We start from the raw sequence: 24,282 nt of genomic DNA on the forward strand, positions 1-24,282 counted from the left end.
TCCCAGCGCGGCTCTCGCAGGCGGCGGCGGGGTTCCCGGCGGGCACATGACACCCGCCCATATGACCTCCGGTGCTCACGTGAGCGGGGCGGGGCCGCCCGGTGACCAACCAGCGCCCCGGGGGCGGCCGGTGATTGCCCCGGTACCGCGCGCGCACGTGGGAGCGGCCCCGGCTGGCGGGACGGGACCCGCCGTGGGGGGCTGCAGGCGGGGGGGGGGGGGGGTGCCCTGCCCCGGGAACACCACGCAGGACCCCCCCCCCATACACACACCGTGCCCGCGGTGCGGGGAACCGACCCCCGGTGTGACCCCTCAGACACGGTGTGGGGGGTGCAGTGTCCCGGTGGCCACCAGCGGGCACTTCCAGGTGCCACCGGTCACAACGGGGATGGCTGGGTGCCAGCTGGGTGACACCGGGCACCGCCACGGGCAGCACTGGGTGGCCTGGAGAGCCCGGTGTGGCCCGGCCGTGACCCAGCAGTCGCGGGGTCCCCTGTCACCCCGGTGTCCCCTCCTGCCCTCCCCTGCGTCACTAGGACCGCCGAGTGCCCAGAGGGGCCGTCACTGCCCGGCGACAGCTGCGACCAAGGCGGGGGGACAGTTAAAAATAGCGGTGTGTCGACGATGGCGTCCCGGTGCCGCCTGGCCGCCCGCTTCCACCCCGTCCACGGCGCCAACGTCCGCCTGGACGCCTCGCGCACGCGGGCCACCCGGGTGGAGAGCTTCGCCAACGGGCTCTGCTTCAGCCAGGAGCCCCTGGCCCCCGGGCAGATCTTCCTGGTGGAGATCGAGGAGAAGGAGCTGGGCTGGTGCGGCCACCTGCGCGTGGGGCTGACGGCCCACGACCCCCAGAGCCTGGAGGTGGTCCCCGAGTACTCCCTGCCGGACCTGGTCAACATGGGGGACACCTGGGTGTTCGCCATCACCCGCAGCCACAACCGGGTGACGGAGGACGGGGAGGAGGCGCGGGTGCGGGTGCAGGGTTCCCCGTGGGAGCCCTTCCTGCTGATCGAGCGGGTGAGGATCCCCCGCGACACGCTGGTGGGGCGCAGCAGGCCCGGGCGCTACAGCCACATCTTGGATGACCTCTACAAGATGAACGTGCTGCCCGCCACCGCCCGCCGCAGCCGCATCGGCGTGCTCTACGCCCCCCAGCCCGACGGCACCGCCGACATGCACATCATCATCAATGGAGAGGACATGGGGCCGAGCGCCAGGCACCTGCCCACCACCCGCCCGCTCTACGCCGTGGTCGACGTCTTCGCCTCCACCAAGAGCGTCCGGGTCATCCCAGTGGATTACGGCTGTAGGTACCTGCCCCCTCCCTGGGGCACGTCCTCCACAGGCCAGGACCTTGCGAGGGGGGGCTCTGGTGGGGTCACCCCCTAGTCCCCAACAGTGGGAGAGTCAGAGTGCCATGAGGCTGAGGGACATGGGGTAGAAGGCAGAGGAGAGCCCCCAGCCATGCAGAGCGTGGGCGAGACCCCACACTCTACTGATGGGTGGTGTCTCCCAAAATCTCTGCCGTGGTGGTCGGGGAAGAGCCCAGCCTGGTCGCCCTTCCTGAGCAGAGCGATGAGGGGGTGGGTTTTTGGGGCTGTTGTCTCGAGGGCTGGCGAGCCCCCGTCATGCCCAGCCTCACCCCATGGGCACACGGCAGCCCACAGCCAGGCAACGGCCTGCTTTGGCATCAAAACATCCGGCTGCACCCCAATGCTCACCCTGGCACACACGTCACCCCCCGGGTGCCTGCCTCGTGCCCCCGCTGCAGGGTGCCCTGAGCAGACACCCCGTGATGCCATCGGAGATTGGGCAATAAATAGCCATCATCCCTCGGCTGGCTGGGGAGGAGTACCTGGCTGCTGGGTCTTGTGAGGTGTCAGGCTCATTAACGCTAATTAGCACCTTGCTGGGGAAATGAGGAGATGCTGAGAATGAGGTGAGAGAAGAGGCAGAAGGAAAGCCAGCGCCTGGGTGACTCCTGCCCCGGACCGCCGGGAGCCACCGCTCCTCCCGCTGGTGCAAAGTTCAGCTGCTTCTGTCTCAAGGCTGGGATGGGGGAATCTCCCTGCCCGAGGTTGTGGATGGATTATCCAAACGGGAAGGTTAAATACGCCCACCCAGGCCCCCCTGTCCCGGGAGCGTGCTGAGGGTGACCAGCTGGAACACACTGCAGGAGGCCTCTGAGCCACCTCGGAGGGCCTGTCCCCGGCCAAGTGAGGAACTCGCGCTGGCACCACCTACCTCTGGGAAAGCTGCTCCTTCTGCCGCGGCCACAGGCCCTGGGTACCCGCAAACGCTGCGGCTGGCACAGGCACTGCTGCGGAGGCACAGTCTGGCTTCCTTCCCTCCACTAAGGCTTCAGTAGGTCCCTCTTCTGCAACACTTCTGCAGGGTGTAAAAATCAAGTCTCGGTGCAGTTCTACTTCTGGCCGGGGTCTGGTTGGTGAAGCGAAAAGGAGAAGTGAGCAGCTGAGCTGCTGGTGACACGACACACAGCACAGGGGGATGGGGACGGGAGAGGCAAAGGGCATCTGCCACCCGTCACCCAGCACTCGGCACAAGACAGCCCCGCGCCACCAAGGTTGAGATAAGCACTCCAGCCATCCGAAAACAGCCCCGAGGTCGGGAGACGGCTGGGCACCCTGTGGTGGTGCTCGGCACGAGCCCTCAGAGGCAGTAGCCCTGCAGCCGGAGAGGTGCTGAGCCGTGTGCGGGGGAAATGGCCGGGTCCCAGCCGCAGCCCTCCTCCGGTTTGGCTCCGGGAGGCAGAGGATGAACCAAGGCCCTGCAGGCTTGAGTCAGCTCTCGTTTAAAATCTGAGGAGAGCCCCGGCTGCAGCTAGTTGCACCCATGCTGCAGAGCCACCGAGGGCTCTGGAAAGAGGAATCCCACAGGGGTGCGTGTCACAGTAGCAGGAACCAGGCAGAGCCTGTGCGGGCGGCCATGGGAACGGTGGTTGTCCACCATGGTGGACAGAAGATGGTTGTCCCAAAGGTGTCATGGGAGGTGTCTCCTCAGGCCAGGCCTGCAGGCGCCCACCCGGCAGCCTGGCACCAGTGCTGGTGGAAGCAGACATGAAAGGATGAAAGGAAAGCACATGGCGGGCATGTGAGACCTCAGGGAGCTGCCCAACAGCCTCTAGAGAAAATGAATGCAAACCAGCCATGGTAACGCACAGCTTGGGCACATAACTGTCCTCCCAACCTTCCTCCTAGTAACGGGCAGAGCTTCACTGCCTGGGGCCCTCAAGTTCCCATCCCAGCCGGAGCAGCCGGCTCAAGTCTAGGGCAGGACGATGCCTGCTCCTGCTGCAGAGCAAGTTCACCCACCCCTGTCCTAAAACATGGTGCTTCTCAGTGGCCTGTCTCCTCCACACCCCTCTGCTCTCAGCATCACCAGCCACTCGGCCAGCTCAACTCCTTCTTTCTGTTCTCTTCCAGTTCCCTCCCTGCAGACCCTCTGCCGGCTGGTCATCCAGAAGCACATTGTCCACCGCGTGGCCATCGACGGCCTGGACCTGCCCCCGCCGCTGAAGAACTTCTGCAAACATGAGTGAGGTGTGGAGGGCGCTGCCCCGGGCTGCCCCCCATGCCCACAGCCCCACCAGCGATGGCCGGTGGGCTGCCTGGGCAGGATCCGTACCCCCAGCTGCCCTTTTGGCCTCCCAGGGCCTGCTGGCACATTGCCCCCTGTGCCCTCACCCCTGGGGTGTCGGTGTGCATGGCATGTGCCACCGAGGGGCTGACATGAGAGCAGGGACAGAGCATCAGAGGGACTTTCCTCCGTGCAGACGAGCGCGGCAGGGCCAGGGTGTGGGTAGAAGGGTCAGAGCGAGCAATAAAGCGCTTCCAGCCAGACAGCGAGCCCGCCGTGGGGGTGCCGGCACACGGAGCCATGCAGGGGGAGCGAGGAGTGCTGTCTGACCCACGGCCACCGGGGCTGTGCTCACCCCGGGCACTCCGCCGTGCCAGGGTGCCGGTGGAGCCGGGCTGGCTGGGACAGGCACCGCGGGACCCACAGAGCCCCCGCAGCCGGGACACCCAGCCCCACCGGCGGTATCAGCACCCCACGGCACAAGGCCAGTCCTTGGCAGGGCAAGGCCAGCACAAGGCAGCTCTGGGGGCTGGCGTGCTGCCCGCCTCCCATCTCAGTGAGGAAGCCGTGGCTTTGGGTTTTTTATTCCCCGACCAAGGGGATTTTCATCTCCTTCCACATCAGGACATTTTGTGCGGTTTCAGGGGAGCTGCCCTCCAGTAAGGAGGGAAGAGTCCTGTCAAGGGAGGGCTCAGGGGGGCTGGGACCTCCCTGCTCTTCAGCAACCAGTGGTGGGAGCAGATCCCCCTGGAGTGAACCCAAGCCCCCTGGGCTCGGGACCTGTCCCTGGCCAGTGAACAAAGCTGGGATTGCCCAGGTGGATGAGAGCGAGGGCCGGGCCGGGTGGAGCACGGGGAGGGTACGGGCCGATGCTCACGTGGAGGATAAATTGCAGCCGGGTGCTCGTGCCGGCCAGGCAGTTTCGCTCTTGGGAAAGATGTTTACCCTGAGAGTGGGGATGAGTTATTTCCTGTGCTCCCAGCGGGGAGGGGGACGGGGCGGACGCCGGAGGGAAACCCAGGGAGCCGCGTTAGCAGCAGCCATTGCTCAGGCACGTGCCTGTGACCACGGAGATGGTCACGGTGACCTGGCGCAGGGTCCTGCTATCCTGCCTCGCCAGCTGAGGAGGAGAGCCCAGCACAGGGTGCCCAGCTCCAGGAGTCAGCACTGGGCCCCCCTCCAGACCCCTCATCCTCTGGCTAGTGGGGATGGCAGCTGGTTTTCCTGCCATCCCTGTGGTGGGCTGGGAAGGGAGCCCAGGTCAGAGCTGTGCAGAGCAACAGGCAGAGGGAAGAGCCCTCAAAAAATCAGAGGGGTGCCCACATGAACCAGGAAGAGATGGCCAAGGGGGCCAAGCAGGCAGGGCCTTCCAGGCCTCTCTGCAGCAGCAGAGAAACAGGCAGCTCCAACTTCACTGAAAGATCTTTTAGGAAACACTACGCTATATTTAGTCAGGGAGATTCGATAGTATCAGATAATGTTACAAAATCCTCGATCAAGAGGAAATCCCCAACCTGCACAGTAATTGCACTTCTGCAACAGGTCAACTGCTGAAAACGAAGTGTTAATGAAGGAAGCACCGACTGGGGCATCACAACTGAACCACAGCCCCCCACAGCCCCGAGTGAGGTCCCCAAGGCCCCCAGCCAGGTCCCAGAGGATGCAGCCTGTGTCCCAGCACAATGGGCTTTGGAGCTGCTGGTGTTGGAGTCGTTCTCACTGGTGAAGGGGGATGGGGAGCTCACCCAGCCCAGGAGCAATGCCCGAGGGCTGGAGCTTGTTTGCTCCTCTCTTTATCTTTTCCTCCCCCACACCATGTGTTGAAAGCCTTTGCTCTCCACCTCACCGCTGCTTTGTTTGCACTGCTGTGACCCCCAGCATCCCTCCCACCCCCCCCAGCACATGAGCTGTTGAGGGCGGGTTCCCCTTTCTGAGGAATTGAGAGCAGCTGCCGTAAAACCAGACAAACAACTCTGGCTCCAGGCCACGGGCTGCGCTGCCGGCAGCAGAGATTGCCACCCTCCGGATCTGCTGCCACCCGACAAGCAGGCTCCCTGGAGGGCACCGCAATGGGATGAGACCACCAAGAAGCACCATCCAAAGCCCTGCCCCATCCCTCGGGCTGAGCAAGCCCCACTGTCCCATCTTGTCAGCAGGGACGGGCGGCCGCAGCTGGAACAGAGACAGACACGGCTCCTGAGCAATACAATGCCGATTTATTGGCTTTGTTGCACAACACGTCGCAGCTGGATGCTGGAAGGACCTCCAGGCCCTGGCCACAGATCAAATAATTTTGTCACATGTTATTATACCATCACCTCCCACGCCCCACCACCCGTGGTTGGCTCCCAGCCCTGTCTCCTGTTAGCCAGGTCAGCAGCTGGTTACCCGTTCTAGCACAATCTCGAGTTCCCAATCCGGTTCCTCAGCTGCCCCGTGCAAGAAGTGACGCTCGTGCAGCAGATAAAGGACCCAAAACTGCCCCTTCCATGCTGAGCCCTGAGGGAGTGACAGGCTTAGGGGAGTAAAGGGAGAAGCTGGGACACCGGTGGGGTGATGAATATGCCTCCTGCACACATGCTGCTCCTGAGGACCTGCACACAGAGCAGCCAGCTCAGCCCCCACTCAGTGCTAGAGCTTTACCTCCAAGTGAGGCCCGATCCAGCTGTCAGCCAGCTCCCGGAGGGTCCTGTACCTGCGCTCAAACTCCTCCCCGCTGCAGTGGGTGAGAAGCCGGCTGGTCTCCGTTATAAGGAAGGACACCAACAGGGATTTACTCAAAGACTCGTTCCAGGAGCTCTTCAGGACCTCCAAGATGCCATCAGTACTGTCTTGCTCAGCCTGATGGTCATCGCTTCCCTTCTGCTCCTGTCTGCTGAGCACCTCTGGCTGCAAGGTCTTCCTGTCCACAGTCAGCACGGCCAGAATGTGCCGGCAGGGCAGCTGGAAGGCCTGGTTGAAGTAGCAAGTGCAGCCTCTCAGGTCCACACTGTGAGCATCCTCGAGGACCTGTACGCTGAGGACATCACCGCTCTTATCTATCAGCTGCGCAGACTTCTGAACTGCTTCAAACTTACTCAGGCACAGCCTGGCAGCGGGTTCCGTGCAAATATCTCTCAAAGACTGCTTGATGAGTTCTTCAGTCCTTTGGTTAATCTCCTCCTCACTGTCACCCACTGGGACTTTTGTGGCCTGCAGTTCAGCTGCAGGAGGTGAAGGATCTAATGAGGACTGAGGGCTTGCAGGCTCACCCTGGAGGAGGGGAGCCTGGGGAGTTTCTGGCTGATGCTGAAGAGCCCTAGGGAGCTGAGGATCTGCCAGCGGACTCTGGAGAAGAATGACGGGACTCTCATCAGCTGTGAGAGAGGCTGCCACTGGCTGCTGCTGCTGCTGAACTTCTGCTGTAGTGAGGGAGGTCTGGACAGGGTTCTGAGATGGCTTACCCTGGCATGCCAGAGGAGCGAGAGGCAGATCCGAAGCAGGCAGGCTCTGGGGATCTGCTTGAGCAGCATGGTGATCAGGATGGGCAGTGGAGAACATCACAGCATCAGAAGGGCTCTCAGAAACACACTTTTGGTAGTGCTGAGCTAAGGAGGTGATGCAGCTCTCCAGAGAGCACTCAACACTGAAAGCCCAGCTTAACCCCTGGATGACTGTCTCCAGGTCCCTAAAGTAGTTACTGCTCTCCCCCCAGGTCCTCTCCCTGTGTGTGGCCCAGATCTCCTCATCAAGCAGCCAGTCAAAGAGGTGCTGAGGCAGCAAGTCTGGTGTCACAAGGTCCCTCAGGAGGGCATGCGTCTTCCTGCGGCTGCTTTCGGTGGCTGTACACATAGTGTCCCTCAGGGCGGCCAGGATCAGGTACTCAGTGTAGCCCTCCAAGGCCAGCTGCTGGATGTGCTGCTCCAGGCGCTTGCAGAGGTGGAAGACGGAGAGCTTCAGCTCCGCTGCGGGAAAAGCCTGGGCGAGAACTGGTGGATGGGGGAAGTCGGGGTCCACCAGGAGGAGCTGGGTCTCGGCCCAGGCAGGGTTGAAGGCCCTGAACGTCCCGTACATGTCGGCCAGGCTTCCCGCCGACTCGTCCTGCGGGATGGCGAGATGCACCACCCTGGCCATGCCGCACTCCAGCCCCGGGGCCGGCCCGGCCACCAGGAAGATGTAGAGGGTCCGGCCCGCCAGCCCACCGGCCCGGTGCACCAGCAGCACCCGAGGGAAGATGGCAAACACGTCCCACATGGCGGCGCTCTGCAAGACGACGGAATCCATGCCGCCCACCAGCCACTACCGGGGGATATATCCCAGCATGCCCCGCTCCCCGCCGGGGACGCCACCAATCAGCGTGGGGTGCGCCATGACGTCAGGGGATGCTGGCGTGCGCCCCCTGGCGGCTCGGCGGACCCCGCCACCAGCCGCCGGTACCGGCCGATGGCTGCTGGGGCGGCGGGGACCCTGCACTGCCCGGAGCGGGCTATGGACAGAGCGGAGAGCCGGGAACGGCCCGGACCTCCCCCTCCGCCATCGCACACCTCGGTGCCCCCCGTTACCAGGAGTAGTGCGGGGATACCGGCTCATTCCCGGCCGCTTCCCCCGGTGACCGGGTCCAGGCGGCCAGGACAGTGATTAGAGCTGAGCCGCGCTCCTCCAGCTCGTCCCCGTCGCACTGCATCAGCAGGTTGACCAGCTCGAGGCTGAGGGACCGGATTCTCTCCTCCCTGGCCTCTAGCTGGCCACCCACCGAGGCCCTGCTGCAGCCCGGAGGGTCAGCAGCACCAGGCACTGGGAGTTGTTGGTCCTCTAGCTGGCCACCCACCGAGCCCCCGCTGCAGCCCGGAGGGTCGGTGGCACCGGGCACCAGGAGCTGCCGGTAGCTCCTCTGCCAGCGCCTGCACACCATGCTTTCCTCCACCGGCCTCCGGTGCGACTGCAGCACGGCCAGGACGTGCCTGCAGGGGAGGCGGTAGCGGCGGTGGAAGCCGCAGGCGCAGCTCTGGTAGTTCTGGCTCACCCCTTGGGCATCTTCCTTCAGCCTAACGCTGAGGCCACCCAGCACCGGGCTGACCACCGGGGCCGACCTCCGCACCACCTCCCACTCCTGCGGGCACAGCCAGCAGCCCAGCGCTGGGCAGTTCTCCCAGAACACGGGGCCCAGTTCTGCTGCAGCACCGGTGCACACCTTGGACTTCTCCCAGAGGCCGCTCTGAAGGTCCTTGGTGCTCAAGAAACCCCAGCTCGGGCTTTCCCAGCCTTTGGAATCAAGGTAGTCTGCACGCTCCATAAGAGGAAAGACGCTCGCCTCAAAGGACGGCTGCCGGCCGAAGAGGTTGGATATTCGGAGCGTGATGAGGTCCAGGCTGGCCATGTGTGTGCTGCAGAACTGCAGGCCTCTCTCGGTGTGCATGTCCCACAGCGGCTCGCAGGGGAACCACTCGGTTTGCAGGTACTTGTACGCCACCGGGCTGACCACCTTCTCCGCCAGCTTGGACAGGGCATGCCAATTTGCAGCCGAAGGGGCAAACAAAGCCTTCCGCAAGGCCAGCCTCAACTTCTGCTTGAAGGAAGAGGAGATCATCTCTTCCTTCACATCCTTGAGCAGTCGGACTGTGTGATAGATAGAAGGGAGCACCTGGGCAGAGGGAAAGTAAGCTTTGAGGATGCCTTTGTGACGGAAGGACATGTCCACAAAAAAAACCTCCACCTTTTTCCACTCAGGGTTGAACTCCTTGAAGACGGTCAGCACTCTCCGGAACTTGGGTCCCACGTCGTCCTTCAGCAGTGACAAGTGGACCACCTTCCCCACTCGCTCCTTAGTCTCTGCAATGAAAGCGTAGAGAACGTGTCCCGCCCTGTCCAGCACTCTGTGCAGCAGGAGGCTCTTGGGGAACTTCACAAACGAGTTGTACATCTTGCTGGTCTGGAAGCTGAATCTGTCCAGGCTGTGGCTGCTGTCTGTGCTAGCCGAGGCCAGTGACCCCCCGTCCACCCTCAGGAAGGTTTTCATGACCTCAGCCAGCCTGGCAAGCACTGAGGCATTTTTCTTTGCTGGAGCAGTCACCCCGTCCACCGGTTGTCCTGCGACTGTCTGCAAGTCCTTATCTGCCACAGCAACGCTGTTGGTCCCACCCCACTGCTGCTCCTCACACAGTTTTGCTGTCGCAGCAGCAGCAGCTCTGTTCAGGGAAAGCACCGTCTCGGAGTGGACATGGTTAGTGTTCAGATCACTGATCACAAGCTGGTCTATGTCCTCCTTATATTGCAATTCAAAATAAGCCGGGCACGAGATGGGCTCCTTCCTTTTCTTCGTGCTGTGTGTTTGGGTCCAGGAACAACCAAACTTCACCTGCATGAACCTGCAAACATTGGGAAAGCGTTAGTGAGGGAAGCAATGGTGGTGTAGGCTGCCAGCATTTAGTTTTCACTTTTCTTGTGCACCAACTCTATTTTCAATCAGTGAGCACAAAAAAACCCCACCCATGTATGCCAACCAGACAAGTGGGCTGGCTTTCTACTCAGCAAAGCTGGGGGTAAGAAAGCTCAAACACAAGAGAAACTAAGGAATTGAGTTATAACAGCCACAACCAGACACTACAGGAAGCTCCAGCTCTTGTGCCCAGCCATGCCTCCGTTTCTGCTCTCCAGAAACAAAGCCATCAATGAAAAGTTTGATACCTGTCTGCTTGTGTTTTACTCTCTTAAAGCACATACCATTTCTGCAACTCCTCTGCATCTGGAGGAGCAGGGTAGAACACAGCAAGAAAGGCTTCAAGGCATGAGATTAGTTTATATTTTAAGGCAGCAAGGGGAGCAGTTGTGTAACTGGAGACTGACCTTGCAGCCTTTGGCCACAGGAGCAGATCCACTGACTTGGATGGAAACAAAACAGCCTCATGGCATCACTGGACCCGTCCAGATAAGCAAAGGCTGGGGATCAAATACTGTGAGATGGAAACCTGACAACACCTTTCCACTGCAGTGAGGAAAGGGCAGCTACTGAATGTTGACAATATTTAGCCTTCTGCTACTTGAGCGGAAAAAGGCAGGAGCTATAGTTTGCCAGCAGTTCCAAAGATCAAAGTTACAGGCTTTGCTACAAGAAGCAGAGAGAATTGTCAAACTGAAAGGCAGAGTTAAAGAGAGCTAAGCAGCAGACACAGGACAGTGGAGTGCCAGCTGGGGAATGAGACCACAATGAGAGGGCTGGGACACAGCAAGGTAGTGAGAGGGGAGGCAAGAGTGACAGTTGGGACTATGAAAATGGCAAGTGTGTGACATACACCTGCAGAGAAGAATACTGCTGGTTATTACACTGTCAGGATCAACCTTTCTGAAGCCACAAATACCTCGGGTATAAAAGCATTCAGCCAGGTACAGACAAGAGCTTATAGAATCACAGCATGGTTGGGGTTGGAAGGACCTCTAAAGGTCATTTAGTCCAACCCCTCTGCAATGAGCAGGAACATCTTCAACCAGATCAGGTTGCTCAGAGCTGTGTCCAACCTGACCTTGAATGTTTCCAGAGATGGAGCATCTGCCATCTCTCTGGGCAACCTGGGCCAGTGTTTTATCACCCTCATTGTAAAAAATTTCTTCCTTATATTTAGTCTAAATCTTGTCTTTTAGTTTAAAACCATTACCCCTTATCCTATCACACCAGGCCCCACTTAAATGTCTGTCCCTACCTTTCCTGTAGCCCCTCTTAAGTATTGAAAAGCTGCAATGAGGTCTCCCCAGAGCCTTCTCTTCTCCAGGCTGAAGAACCCCAACTCCTTCAGTCTGTCCTCACAGCACAGGTGCTCCAGCCCTCTGATCATTTTTGTGGCCTCCTCTGCTCCGCTCCCCCCCCCCACAACAGGTCCATGTGCTTCTGATGTTGGTGGTCCCAGAGCTGGAGACAGCACTGCAGGGGGGTCTCACCAGAGCTGAGGGGCAGAATCCTCCCCTCCCCCTTCCCTGCTGACCATGCTGCTGGGGACGCAGTCCAGAATGTGGGGGGGTTTCTGGGCTGTGAGCACACATTGTAGCTCACATCCAGCTTTTCATCCACCAAGACCCCCAAACTCTTCTCGGCGGGGCTGCTCTCCATCCCTTCAACCCCAGCCTGTGCTGACACCAGGGGCTGCCCCGACCCGGGTGCAGGACCCTGCTTTTGGCCTGGTTGAACCTCATGAGGTTCACAGCTCGGGCCCCGTGGAAGAGCACTACGTTGGGCTCTGAGAGCTGGCTCTGCCTGGGGCCTGCTCCACCACCGGCAGCCCGTTCCTGCCTGGGGCCCTTCCCCGACCCCCCTCCGGGAGCACCGGCACCCCCGGAGAACCGCACCGGGCACGCAGCCCTGCCTCAGGGGGCTACTGCGAGGTACCGAGCCACCCCGGCCTGGTGGGGCCGGGCCGCACACGGCGGGGGGACCTTACGTGATATCCTTGCGGACGGCCGTGCCGTGCTGCCGGTTGTAGCCGCGGACAGAGACGCAGCTCCGTAGGTCGTAGTTGTAGCCCTGCGCCAGCTCGTAGGCGCGGAAGCACTGCCTGAAATCCTCGTAGCTCCTGAAGGCGGACCCCAGCCGCAGGACGGGCCCAGCAGACTCCATCGCCACCCACCCCGGCCGCCGCACCGGGGGAAAGGACCTTGTTTCCCCGCCGCCTGCATTAAACCAGCTGGGGCACCGCCCACCTCATGCATATAACCAATCAGAGGCTTTCTCTCCTGATTGGCAGGAGGAAAGCCAACCAGCCCAGAGAGTTCTACCACAGCCGGATGACTGACTCCTCGATAAACCAATCAGCTGGCGGCTCTCCGCCCCGCGGGTGGGCGGTACTTCCCCCACCGGATGTTGTTGCTACTGTCAGCGGCGCCGGTGCGGGGTCGCCGAGGAGATGGCGGCTGCGGGGGACGGCAACGGCAACGGGACCGGCGCAGGGACGGGGCCGAAGTCGGTGGGGGGGCGGCCGCCGCCCGGGGACCTGAGGAGCGTGCTGATCACCAGCGTGCTCAACCTGGAGCGGCTGGAGCTCGATCTCTTCAGGTGCGCGGGGCCGCCGGGTCACCGGGACCGGGCCTCCCTCACCGCCACCTTCTTCACTGCCGCCGCCTTCTCCCCCGCAGGGGACGGCACCACTGGGTGCCCGCTACGCAGCGCCTCTTCGGCGGGCAGATCGTGGGCCAGGCCCTGGTGGCGGCCGCCCGCGCCGTTAGCCGCGACGAGCAGGTCCACTCGCTGCACTGCTACTTCGTGAGGGCAGGTGGGTCCGGGCCCGGGGGGAACCGGGCTGGGCAGCCGCGGTGAGAGGAGCAGGGACCGGGGAGGGGCGGGAAGGGAAGGCGGGCTGCTGATCCCAGGGTCGGGGGACAGGGTGTAGGGGGTGGGGGAGGCTGGGGCTTATGGCGGGACTAGGAGCCAGGCGGTGAATCCAGCGGTTGAGGGGCTGGGGAAGCTGGGGCTGAGGCTCACAGGGGTGAGCGGGTGCTGCCATCCCGCCCCCGGCACAGCAGAGGGTGTGGGTGGCACTGCCAGCTCAGAGCACAGCAGGCTCAGCCTGCCTGGCCCCAGTGCTCAGCCTCTGTAGGTGGCCCAATGGCAGAACGTCCCTTGTCTGTCCTAGGGGACCCTAAGGTGCCGGTGCTGTACGAGGTGGAGCGGACCCGTACAGGGAAGAGCTTCTCTGTTCGTTCTGTAAAGGCCATCCAGCACGGAAAGCCGATCTTCACCTGCCAGGCCTCCTTCCAGCTCTCCCAGGGAAGCCCAGTGCAGCACCAGTTCACCATGCCTACTGTACCACCCCCTGAGGAGCTGCTGACGCAAGAGGAGCTCATCCAGAAGTTCTTGCAGTGAGCGGGGTGGAATGGGCACCCTCAGGGACACCCTTCTCTATGGCTGGGGCTTAGGGAGGCGCAGGGCCTGGGGAGACTGCCTGAGGAGCTCCCAAATACGCATGAGAGGGAAGTATAGAAGCAGGACAAGACAGTGCAGGAACCACGGCCCTCCTGCCTTTCTGTGTGGCCCTGGGTCCAGGGCTGAAGCAGCTGAAGCCGCTGCCAGCAGAACGTGCTCCTAGCCTGCTTGGCATTAACCTCTCTCCTCTGCATTGGTCTGCAGGAATCCTAACTTGGCAGAGAGATACAGAAAGCATCTCAACAAGATTCAAGCCGAAGATGTGCCGATTGATATCAAGCCTGTGAACCCGCCAGATATCTTCTGCTCAGAGCCGCAGGAGCCGAAGCAGCTCTTCTGGGTGCGAGCACGAGGCTACATAGGTGGGTCCCACCAGGAGGGTGGTCCAGCTGCCTTATGAGCTGAAGGCTTGGGCTCAAGTTCACGCTGTAGAGCACACTCGCGATGGAGTGGGCTGAGGGGGTTGTGATTCAGAGGCTGTCTGTGCCCCAAGCCTGTGGAGAAGCCTGGGGCTTTCAAAGCTGAAATGGGTGCCAGAGCATGAAGCAATGCCCGTATGCCACGCTCAGCTACAGCTGGCTTTCCCCGGGGACACAGCAAGGGGAGCAGGTCTGGAAAAGCATCTCAGCTTTGCTTGGCCAGCAGCTGGCCCTCGGGGATGCAGAGCTCCTGGGGCTTTGCCTCACGCTTCCTGCCCAGCCTTGTCCCACGGCCACCCCTGGCACTTCCTTGCCCAGCCTTGTCCCACGGCCACCCCTGGCAGTGCCGGTTGCTTTGCAGGAGAAACTGACATGAAGGTGCACTGCTGCGTGGCTGCCTACATCTCCGACTATGCCTTCCTGGGCACGGCCCTGCTCCCGCACCGGCAGTACCACATCAAGTTCATGGTGTCCCTCGACCATTCCATGTGGTTCCACGCGCCCTTCCGAGCAGACCACTGGATGCTCTACGAGTGCGAGAGCCCCTGGGCTGGTGAGTCCTCACTGCATTCCCTGGGGACCCGCGTGGCAAGGCCAGCCCTGCATGTCTCAGGTGGTGGTGAGCCATGGTCTGACAGGCCCTCTCTGCAGGTGGGTGCCGAGGACTGGTGCAGGGACGGCTGTGGCGCAGGGACGGGGTCCTGGCTGTCACCTGTGCGCAGGAAGGAGTCATCAGGGTGGAACAAACGCCAACCCAGAGCAAGCTCTAGCTGAGGAACCCCCATGGGCTGAGGCTGAAGCACGCCGAGGAGGAACCCTGGGACCAAAGCAGATGTGGGCAAGGCGGGATCCCGGGCGGCAGCAGGAAGGAGCCTTGAAGACCGGGCTGGATCCAGCGCTGCAGGGATGGGGACCCACAGAGGCATCTGCTGTGACCGACTGCCAGCTGCACAGCACATAACTGCACACTACAATCAGCCACCCTCAACCTGCCTTAAATAAAGCCATCACGTGAACAGCTGGGGTCTGTCACCTGGAGTTTGTCCCCTTGGCCCCTGTGACTGTGCTCACCCGAGGGAACCTCTCCTGGCAGGGGAAGGGCAGGCGGCGCCGGCGGCAGTGGCAGGACAGGACAGCTCTGCCCCCGCAGCAGGCTGGGTCACAGGAGGGGAAAGTGCTACTGCGGCTCATGTGGCTTCCCTTTCTCACTTCTCCTGCCCTCCTTGTGTCCCCAGCACTTGCCAGTCGCTACTTCTGCTCACCCATGGTCTCCTCCTCCAGGATGGGCTTGTGAGGGGAGCCAGCCCCCGGGAGCTGAGGGATGAGGCAGCTCCAGCCCCATCGTAGGTGGCTTGATGCTTCCCACTGATGGCGCCCTGGGGGGGAAGCGAAGCTGAACAGACATAGCAGGCGCCCTGCTCTTCTTCCTACCAAGACTTTATTAAATAAAGCCATTTTTATTATAGAAGTTTTATGGGAAGTTCCTGGCAAGAGCCCCGGACCCTGCCAGCGGCCTTCCCGTTCCCTTATGTAGTGCCAGTATGTCCCAGCTAAAGTCCCGTCCACTCTGGAAGCCCCCTCGCAGTGGGGGAGCCAGCTCCCGGCAGTGCTGGTGTGGGTGATGAGCACCCATGAACACCCGGCCCCACGGGACGGACTAACCACACAAAAAAAGTGCATTTTCAAGGCAGCTCCGGGGTGTGGGCCGTGCTGCCGGCGGGATCCAGCACTGCCTCCCTGCCCCATCCCCACCTGCAGCATCGCCCTCGCTCCCCTCCCCGGCCACGAGCCCCACGGGACCCCCTGCCCTCCTGCCAGCGTGGGGACACTCACTCCAGAGGCTCCTTGATCAAACACTCCTTCAGGGTGGGCTGCTGATGCAGGGGCGGCCCGGCCTCCCGCAGGTCCTGCAGCCGGGCTTCCGAGCGCCGCTTGTCCTTGCCCACCTTCCAGGCCAGGTGGACGTGGGCCTGTAGGAAGGGCCCCAGCAGCGGGTGGCTACCTTGGGCTTCCAGCAGCTGCAGCGCCTGCTCGCAGCAACCGTGGGCCTCCCCGAGCTCATCCAGCTCCTGGTGGCAGACAGCCAGCCCGGCCAGCGTCAGGAGGAAGCGGCCGGAGCTGCAGACCCCCAGCCGGTCCTGCAGCCGGTAGGCGTTGGCCCAGGTGGCCAGGGCCTCGCGGTACATCCCGGTGCAGGTCAGGCGCTGGGCAGTTCGCAGGTCCTGCAGGAAGAAGAACTCGAGGAACTCGGGGGAGCGGCGGATCTCGGGGATGGAGTGCAGGTGGGACAGGAACTGCTCGAAGGCTCGGCTTCTCTTGGCGATGGTCTCGGCGGTGAAATTCCGGCGCAGCCTCTTCCTGGGGAAGGCGATGCCGGCCATGTCGACGCCGAAGCGGCAGCGCAGGCGGCGGTTCAGCCGCTCGAAGTCCGAGTAGCGCCGGGTGATGGCGGCGGGGGCCTTGTCGAACCGGCCGGAGCGGATCAGGTAGATGGTGTAGAGCTGCAGGGGGGGGGAACCCAGGCGTCAGGGCGGTGCCACGGGCACGCTGCTCCCACGGGAGCGGGCAGAGCCGGGCACACGGCTGCGGAGGGGCTGCCGGGAGGGAGGGAGGGGGGTTTGCCCAGGCAGGAGGGAGCAGGTTGGGCTGCCACAGCCGCAGCACCCGTCGGCGATAATTACCTGAGGCTCATCTGAGCCGCCAGCACCATCCGAGCAGCACGGGGAAAGACAGAGAGAAATAAGCGCCAGCCCCGTGGGAGCCCTACCCTGGGAGGGAGCAGGACCCGCGCCCACCCCTGCACCCTCATCACGCCCCCCCTTTCTCCCCCCAAGCCCCGGTGGGCTCACTCACCACGTACTTGGAGGAGCGATCGCTGACCACGCTGGCGCTGGTGACCTCGAAGAGCAGCCGCTGGGGTGCCAGGCTGCCCCGCGACTTCCTCCACAGCTCCTGCAGTTGCCGGGTCAGCAGGCTGCTGCCGGGGCGCTCCGCCGCGGGACCCCACTCTGTGCCAGGGAGAGGGGTGTCAGCCCCCCCCACCACAGGGACCGGGCTCTCCCAGCACCCCTTCTCCAGGCCACCGGCACCCACCATTACTTGGGTCTCCCCCCAGGGTGCTGCTTCCCCAGCCACTCCTCCCCCCAGCACATCGTCCCCAGCACCTGCCTCCGTCCTCCGCACCCGCTGCCGCCCCCGTCGCCTGCGGTGGCTCCCCCAGCTCCTCTCCAGCACCCTCCTCCTCTTCGTTCTCCTCGTCTTCTTCCTCCTCCTCCTGGCTGGTGAAGCTCAGGGTGCCGCTGAGGCGCGTCGACAGCCCCTCCGTGTCGTCCTCCAGCTCCGAGCTCTCCGGGAACTCTTCGGCCTCGGAGCCGCCACGCACCCTTTCCTCCCGGCCGCCTTCACCGGCCAGTGCGTGCCGCAGGCGGTGCAGGATGCGGGCGGCCATCCCGTCCGGCCCAGCTGCCAAAACGCTGGTCAAACCCGGTTGCCCCAACCGGGTGGGATGGGCAGGGGGCCAGGGGCTGCCCGCCCGTACCGCCCTGTGCTGCCCACCACGGCACCGGCAACCGAGGACACCTCACGGGCCCGGCCTGGGACAGCCCGTCCCCGGGACACCCCGGCCTTGGGACAACCTCCGTCCCCCGGTGCAGCCCCGGGGTACCCCCTCCCTCACCCCCCAGCCCGCCCCCGCCCCGTCCCGGTGCGGCCCCGTCCCCGCTGCGGGCGGTGCTGGCCCTGTCCGTACCGTGCTGGCCCGGGCCCTGCCGAGCCGGGCGGTGCCGAGCGATGGCTGCTCCGCCGCGGCTCGTCCCGGGATCCTCCCTGCGCGGCTCCGCCTCCGCCGGGAACCCGGATCGCGGCGGCGGGGACGGCGGCGCACGGCCGGGATCGGTACGGCCCGGCGCTGCCTGGCACGGCCCGGTACGGGTGATGGCAGGTCTGCCCGCAGCCCCTACCCTCCGCTGCCAGCCCCGGGGCTGTCCTGGCAGGGTCCTTGGTCCCCCTGCCTGGGGCCACAGGAGCCCCGCACCCTGGGGTCCTGAGCTCCTGATACCCCAGTACCCCCGTATCCCAGTACCCCAATACCCCGGTACCCCACACCCAGGCTCCCCATCCCTGCAGGACGTCCCCCTGGGCTACCCTGGCACCCCGCCACCCTTGCCCCAGTTGGCCTCGCCACACGCCCCCAGGGCAGCTGGGCTGCACCCCCGGCGCTCGCCCTGCCTTATTTAGGACCGTGCCCGCTCCCTCCTCGTCGCTTTCTTGGGAATGTCTATTAATAAATATCGAGGAACCAGCCCAGCTGCTGCCATCGCTCTGCCTTTGCTCGCCCACTGCTCCCTGCTCCAGCGCCCCGCACCCTGCCCGGGCTCCGATGGGGATCCCTGCACTCCCCGGGGCGCAGGCGGGTCTGTGGGGGCTTCCGCACCCAGTGCTCGAGGCTCCCAAAACATCCCAAATCACTTCCTCCCTGGCTGCTGGGCAGGGTGGGATGCTTGGGGAGGGCTGTCCTGTCCCCAGCTCCCTCCTGGGGAATGGGGGTCCCGGCAAAAACAGGTGTCAGGGAACTTCTTGGATGTTCCTGATGCTGGGATCTTGCGGGACAGGGTGCTGCCAGCCTGACCCTGCTGCAGCACCAAGCCCCTGTGCAACCCCCTCAGGGGCATTGTGGGCCATGGTCCACTTGGCCAGCACATCCTCAAAGCCACTAGCCCTGGCTGGACCCTGGCAAATGTGGCTGGCATGGGCTGCGGTGTGTGAGGGCAGAGCCTTCGAGGAGGCACCTGGGCAGATTTCCCACTCTCCCGACAGCACGGAGAGACAGGGCCCTTTCCGGATCTGGGATATGGGTGCCAACGGTGCCAGGGACCCCGTACTGAAGGGGTGAGGATGCTCCACACCCCCTCGGGGGCTTCACACTGGGGGTCCCTTCCTCATCTGGGGTGGGGGTGCTGAAATGTGGCTCTGCCCTGGCCCACCCGAGCAGAAAATGGGGGTGAAGGGAGGGGGCTGGAGGTCACAGGGTGAGGCTGGAGCCCCCCAGGGTCTTGTGGGAGTGAGGGAGGGGATGCCACACCAGGGGAGACCATTGCCAGGCTGGGAGCCAGCCCCAGGCAGGGCTGTGGGTTCGACAGGGGGGCTGGTGGTGGTCCGTGCCCACAGCACTGGGGCAGACAGCTTGGTGCAGGGGGAAGCCCTGGCCCCCAGGTCTGGGTGATGCTGGTGGCTCTGGGGCTATTTTTAACCCCCTCCTTGCTGCAGGGGGCGGGAGGGATAGAACCACCCTCCTGCCAAGGCTCCAGTGTCCCTCCCCAGAGGGCTTGAATTTCTATCCCGGCTTCAGACCCACGTTTAATCCCCAGCTCTTGGCCAATAACGCTTTGGCTAAATTAGGTAAAATGCACCTGTTGCCAATGAGCGGGGCAGGATTTCCACCGGGGAGCTGATAGGCTGCCGGGACCTGGGGGCCAGCGGCTGGGGGCACGCCGGGCAGCAGGGAAGCTACAAATTGGGGTGCCAGGGTCTCCAGGGAGCTTCTGGGGGCTTCTGCTGCAGGAGGTGGTGACTCCCTAGGGGAGGGAAGCAGCAGAAATGGCTTCAATGGTAAGAACCTCCATGCTGTCGTGTGCCACTTGTGGTGTATCGTGTGCTGTGAGCTGTGTACCGGGGCGAGACCTGTCAGGGCAGGAGGTGGTGGGCGCTGCACATTCCCAGGGGAACCTCACACATCTGGGGGATCTGGACTACCGAGGTGCCTCCACGGATGGTGATGGGGAGATGGTCCCTGGGGCCTGGCTGACCATGGTGGGAGAGGGCAGGGAGGTGTTGGGGTGGTGCAGGGTCCCTGCAGGATGTGCCTGGGGGGTACTGTGCTGGTGCCCAAGGTGTGTGGGCGTCTGGGGACGCTGGATCAGCCCTGGCTGGAGCTCGGGGCTGCGTGGAGGCGGCGGTGGCAGGGAGTGGCTGAAAGCCGAGCGCTGGGTCATGCGACACGGCGTCGCCGCCGGTGGCCTGCGCCTCCAGGAGAAACTCAATCGGGGCCGACAGGTGCCCGTGGCCCCTCTGCTCCCTATAAGGGGAGCTGAGGAGATCCCTAAAATAGCGCTGCATGCCTGGGATGCCAAGGCTGTATACAGGGACCATGGCCCCTGCGTCATGGAACCCCCAACTGGCGGGGGGGCCCTGGGCAGGCTGCTCCCCACAGCTCACCATCCTCACAGGTGCCCGGGTGGCACCAGAGCTGTGGGGATTGCTGGGGGATGTGGCTCAGTTGGGCAGAGCATCATCCTGCTGCTGGGCAGAAGCATCTCCCAGCACCTCTGTGCCATCGCCTCCACGCCATGTGAGGGGGTTCCTGGCATGATGTGGGTGGCCATGGTGACCCCGCTCCCTTGCCTTGCAGACGGACCAGCAGGCTGAAGCCCGCGCCTTCCTCAGCGAGGAGATGATTGCGGGTGAGCGTGGGGGCGGTGGGGAGAGGGGCCAGACCCTGCCAAGGCTTGGGGCCAGGCTCCATCCTGCTGCCATGGCCCCATCCCGTGTGCTGCTCGGACCTGACTCCCTTCCCCGCAGAGTTCAAGGCCGCCTTCGACATGTTTGATGCGGACGGTGGCGGGGACATCAGCACCAAGGAGTTGGGGACGGTGATGAGGATGCTGGGCCAGAACCCCACCAAAGAGGAGTTGGATGCCATCATAGAGGAGGTGGACGAGGATGGTGAGCAGCCCTCGGTGGTGGGTGGCGGGCGGTGGGGCAGCGGGATCACAGCCTGACCCACGCTCCCCTTCCTACCTGCAGGCAGCGGTACCATCGACTTTGAGGAGTTCTTGGTCATGATGGTGCGCCAGATGAAAGAGGATGCCAAGGGCAAGTCTGAGGAGGAGTTGGCCAACTGCTTCCGCATCTTCGACCGGTGAGTGGGGGGGTGATGCCTGCCTGTTCTGACCGTGGGGATGAGCGGGGCCTCATCCTGCCCTCACCCTCCTGCAGGAACGCGGATGGGTTCATCGACATCGAGGAGCTGGGGGAGATCCTGAGGGCTACCGGGGAGCCTGTCACAGATGAGGACATAGAGGACATGATGAAGGACTCGGACAAGAACAATGATGGCCGCATTGACTTTGATGGTGAGCGATGGCCCTGTCCCTCATCCTGCAGATGCCCTGGCAAAATGCCCGCGCTGCTCGCCCCAGGCATGGCCACGGGCTGAGGGTGCTGCTCTCTTGCAGAGTTCCTGAAGATGATGGAGGGTGTGCAGTAAGGGACCAGACATTCCTCGGGCCGGCCGCTGCGCCCAGCCCTGCTCCACCGCTGCCCAGGGAGCAGCAGCTCCGCAGCGCCCGGTCCCCGGCCACCCGTGCGGGCTGGGACCCCCCTGCCCTGCGCAGGGGCACCCATCTCACCCCGCTGCCGGCGGCCGAGCCTTTCCTCCCGTCTGTTGCGTGTGGTTTCGGTCTGAGCCTCAATAAAAGGGGAAAGGCTTGAGCTGCTGGTGCAGAACTTCACTGGGTTTGCATGGGGGGGAGGGGGATGCAGCACCGTTCTCCCTGCAACTGCTCACCAAGGGAGGGGGGATTTGTCTGGATGGGTGCTTTGTGAGGGTCAGGCCCACCCATGGTGTCGTGTCGGGGGGAGTGGGGGGGTGCGGGGGCAGTGGTTCCCACGGGCTGCTGGGCAGGAGCCAGCGCTGAGCTCAGATTTTCCATGCGGAACAGCCGGTTCACACGCCAGCGGGAGAGGGAGCGTGGCCCCAGCAGGAAACAGGGCTCCAGGAGCCCCGGGGGGGGAGAGGGGGCAGCTCCTACCCTCTCCAGGGCAGGGCTGTGGGACCACAGGGACATCTTGGGGAGCCACCACCACCTCCCCTGCACCAAGACCCCCGTGTCCCACCCAGAAGGGTGCAGAGGACCTGGCTACATGGTGGTGGGGGGTACCAGCCCCCTCCCTGCAGAGTCAAGGCGATGCTGGAGCCTCTGCGCTGGGACAGACTGTGCCAACCCGCCGTGCATCACTGCTCCCTGGGGACCCCCTCCTCTCTGCAGCCTTTCCAGCTGGTAGGGGGGGACAGAAGGGGGGTACACTCCTCAGGCTGGGGCACAGCCAACACACACTGGGACAGTGGGACTGTCGCCGTGCAGCTAGCAGGACACAGGGACAGGGGCTCAGAGCCCACTGCATCCCTGAGGCTCAGTGCTGAGGCATTGGGGGGGGATCCGAGTCCCCCCAAGAGAGCTGGGGGGTCAACACAGAAGGTCCCCAGCTCTGCCCTCAGGGGACAGGATGGCTCCTGGGAGAGCAGATGTGTGCCGTGCACGAGGGGCAGCGGGGACATGTGCAGCCACCCAGGCTGCCCTCTGCAAGGCCACGGCCGGGCACCGGCAGCTGGTGCTGCAGTTGGGGGGCAGCGCTGATGGCCCCCGGCTGCGGGAGGAGCGGCGCAGGAGGAGCGCGGAGGCCCGTGAGCTCAGCACCGGTAAGGAGTGGGCTGGGGGAGGTGGGTAGCGGTCACAGTGCTCCCCCCCCAACCCTGGAGTTGGTGGAGGGGGTTCCAGGGTCACCCCAGCTCAGTGTCCCCTGTCCCACAGGGCTGCGGAAGGCGCTGCTGGCGGGGCTGCGGCAGGCACCGGTGAGCCCCGAGGAGCAGCGGGAGCTGGAGCGGCTGTGGGTGCTCTTCCTCTCCGCCCTGGAGCTCTTCCTGCAGGACCTGCACCGAGCCCACCACCTCTGCCAGCTCTTCTCCCTGCAAGGGGGTGGCACAGCTCCACTGCGCACCGGATTAGGGGGCCGGGGGCCACCCAGCCGCAAGGGGAGCCGGCGAGGGGGGGGTCCTGCGCAGCCCCCAACCACCCTGTGCCTGGAGGAGGAGATCGAGCAGGTGAGGGCCACGCTGGCAGAGATGGAGAGCGGAGCCAACATCCCGCTGTGGACGGTGGAGCCCACCCAGCCAGGGGGGACCGGTGGCACCGCAGCACCCACAGCTGGCACCGCTCGCGCTGGGCACTGCTGCAGGGTCCTCTGACTGGGGGGTGGGAAAGGAGGTGGCAGGGCTGTCACCCTCCATGCCCACTCAGGCACCATGGAGCAGGGGACAGAGCCCTGTGTCCCCCCTGGTGTGGGCAGGTGAGGCTGGGGGGCTGCCCTCACCTGGTGGAGGGAATAAGATGAGCTCTTGGCACCTTAAGTGTTAAATAAAGCCCCTGTTATCCCACCGGGGTGGGTGTCCCTCCCTTCCTGCCCACGCTTGCAGAGGGGCCAGGGCTGGGTTGACCAAAAGAAGGTACCCCGGACACTCACGGTGTGCCAGACTGCAACAAGACCCCTAGAATAAAAGTTATAAGCATGCATTTATTTATACATTAACCGTAGCTCGGACTGCAAAATTAATTTAAAAACAGCCTATGATACAGAAAGCCGGGGGAAGCGGCCGGAGAGGGAGCAGGCAGGGACCCAAGGATGACGGGGAGAGGTGGCGTGGGTCAGGTTTCCTGGCTCTTGGCCTGCTTGGCGTATGTCTCCCGCACGTACTTCTTGTAGGCTGAGGAGAGAGGGGGGACATGGGGTTGGGGGTCCTGGGGCAGCCGTGGGACCAGGCAGACAGCAGGATTGGGGGTCTGCACGGCTGCCCACCCCAGAGAGAGCGAGATGGGGGGCTTCCACCCCAGCCACTCACCAGTTTGGTTCCTCCAGAGCTCGGCAGCGTGTGTGTTCAGGGGGCTCTCGATGTTTGGCTCTGGGGACAGAGGGCTGGGTCAGTGGGTGGGGTGGCTTGGACCCCCACCAAGTCCCGCACCCCACCGCTGTCCTCCCCCCTCTGCCCCCAGCACCCCACCGCGGCATTGCCATGGGACCCACCTGCCAGCAGGCTCTGGATGGAGAGCAGGATGGTGCGGACGTCGTAGAGGGCCGACCACTTGTCCTTGAGGATGTCCAGGCAGATGTTGCCCTGGGTGTCGACGTTGGGGTGGTAGCAGGGCGTCAGGAACCGCACGGTGGGCGCGGTGTAGGGGTACCCGCTGGGGAACTCCAGCGACAGCTTGTACCGCAGCTCCTCGTAGGCCTGGGGGCAGGAGTCAGCGACAGGAGGGGGGACACAGCACAGGAAGGGGGGGACAACAGGCAGCCCCAGCCCCAGGGGAGACCCCAGATTGAAGAGGGTGGTGGGGGGAGGGAGGACTGAGACCACTGTCACCCCGGGGTGACCAGGGTGGACCCAAGCTGCTCACCGTGCCGGCGGCACCGTCGATGGTCCCGATCCACTTGAAGAGGTTGTCGGACTCGGGGAAGGCAGAGATGCCTTTGTCACCGGACATCTGCGGGGACAGCGGGTCAGGGGGGGCTGGGCCCCCCCCCTCCCCCCGTGTCTCAGCCCCGGGAACCCCC

General features: G+C 63.7%; 9 protein-coding genes across 9 annotated transcripts in view; 4 read left to right on the plus strand and 5 right to left on the minus strand.

Annotated features, from left to right (window-relative positions):
• Positions 1-2,461, minus strand: part of CTSA (cathepsin A) — a 6,921-nt gene extending 4,460 nt beyond the window's left edge. The window contains exon 1 of the mRNA XM_014943861.1: positions 2,245-2,461. The gene's annotated coding sequence lies outside the window, so the exon portion shown is untranslated. The remainder of the gene's footprint in view (positions 1-2,244) is intronic.
• NEURL2 (neuralized E3 ubiquitin protein ligase 2) lies at positions 625-3,824 on the plus strand. Its single transcript, XM_014943862.1, has 2 exons — positions 625-1,306; positions 3,444-3,824. Exons 1-2 carry the CDS (start codon positions 625-627, stop codon positions 3,557-3,559), a joined length of 798 nt encoding a protein of 265 aa, XP_014799348.1. The 3' UTR covers positions 3,560-3,824.
• A 2,006-nt stretch (positions 3,825-5,830) lies between these two features.
• ZSWIM1 (zinc finger, SWIM-type containing 1) lies at positions 5,831-8,114 on the minus strand. The gene has a single exon (XM_014943641.1). It carries the CDS (start codon positions 7,858-7,860, stop codon positions 6,229-6,231), a length of 1,632 nt encoding a protein of 543 aa, XP_014799127.1. The 5' UTR covers positions 7,861-8,114; the 3' UTR covers positions 5,831-6,228.
• Positions 8,105-12,190, minus strand: ZSWIM3 (zinc finger, SWIM-type containing 3). The gene is made up of 2 exons (XM_014943662.1): positions 12,003-12,190; positions 8,105-9,941 (listed from the first exon to the last, which is right to left on the minus strand). Exons 1-2 carry the CDS (start codon positions 12,176-12,178, stop codon positions 8,135-8,137), a joined length of 1,983 nt encoding a protein of 660 aa, XP_014799148.1. The 5' UTR covers positions 12,179-12,190; the 3' UTR covers positions 8,105-8,134.
• A 74-nt stretch (positions 12,191-12,264) lies between these two features.
• On the plus strand, positions 12,265-14,919 carry ACOT8 (acyl-CoA thioesterase 8). Its single transcript, XM_014943663.1, has 7 exons — positions 12,265-12,329; positions 12,374-12,613; positions 12,694-12,830; positions 13,191-13,416; positions 13,685-13,842; positions 14,261-14,452; positions 14,551-14,919. The coding sequence occupies exons 1-7, from the start codon at positions 12,265-12,267 to the stop codon at positions 14,667-14,669; spliced, it is 1,137 nt and encodes a 378-aa protein (XP_014799149.1). The 3' UTR covers positions 14,670-14,919.
• A 402-nt stretch (positions 14,920-15,321) lies between these two features.
• Positions 15,322-17,724, minus strand: SNX21 (sorting nexin family member 21). The gene is made up of 4 exons (XM_014943872.1): positions 17,648-17,724; positions 17,068-17,361; positions 16,753-16,907; positions 15,322-16,400 (listed from the first exon to the last, which is right to left on the minus strand). Exons 2-4 carry the CDS (start codon positions 17,345-17,347, stop codon positions 15,729-15,731), a joined length of 1,107 nt encoding a protein of 368 aa, XP_014799358.1. The 5' UTR covers positions 17,348-17,361; positions 17,648-17,724; the 3' UTR covers positions 15,322-15,728.
• Positions 17,725-19,403: 1,679 nt separating this feature from the next.
• TNNC2 (troponin C type 2 (fast)) lies at positions 19,404-21,387 on the plus strand. The gene is made up of 6 exons (XM_014943696.1): positions 19,404-19,506; positions 20,306-20,357; positions 20,476-20,619; positions 20,701-20,815; positions 20,893-21,029; positions 21,132-21,387. Exons 1-6 carry the CDS (start codon positions 19,495-19,497, stop codon positions 21,161-21,163), a joined length of 492 nt encoding a protein of 163 aa, XP_014799182.1. The 5' UTR covers positions 19,404-19,494; the 3' UTR covers positions 21,164-21,387.
• A 353-nt stretch (positions 21,388-21,740) lies between these two features.
• On the plus strand, positions 21,741-23,262 carry LOC106889041 (regulator of G-protein signaling 9-binding protein-like). Its single transcript, XM_014943691.1, has 2 exons — positions 21,741-22,375; positions 22,488-23,262. Exons 1-2 carry the CDS (start codon positions 22,183-22,185, stop codon positions 22,919-22,921), a joined length of 627 nt encoding a protein of 208 aa, XP_014799177.1. The 5' UTR covers positions 21,741-22,182; the 3' UTR covers positions 22,922-23,262.
• On the minus strand, positions 23,228-24,258 carry UBE2C (ubiquitin conjugating enzyme E2C). Its single transcript, XM_014943692.1, has 4 exons — positions 24,126-24,258; positions 23,755-23,959; positions 23,573-23,632; positions 23,228-23,437 (listed from the first exon to the last, which is right to left on the minus strand). The coding sequence occupies exons 1-4, from the start codon at positions 24,210-24,212 to the stop codon at positions 23,379-23,381; spliced, it is 411 nt and encodes a 136-aa protein (XP_014799178.1). The 5' UTR covers positions 24,213-24,258; the 3' UTR covers positions 23,228-23,378.
• Positions 24,259-24,282: the final 24 nt, after the last annotated feature.

The sequence above is a fragment of the Calidris pugnax genome, unplaced genomic scaffold (assembly GCF_001431845.1).
Source record: "Calidris pugnax isolate Ruff unplaced genomic scaffold, ASM143184v1 scaffold118, whole genome shotgun sequence".
In the NCBI taxonomy this organism is placed as follows: Eukaryota; Metazoa; Chordata; class Aves; order Charadriiformes; family Scolopacidae; genus Calidris; species Calidris pugnax.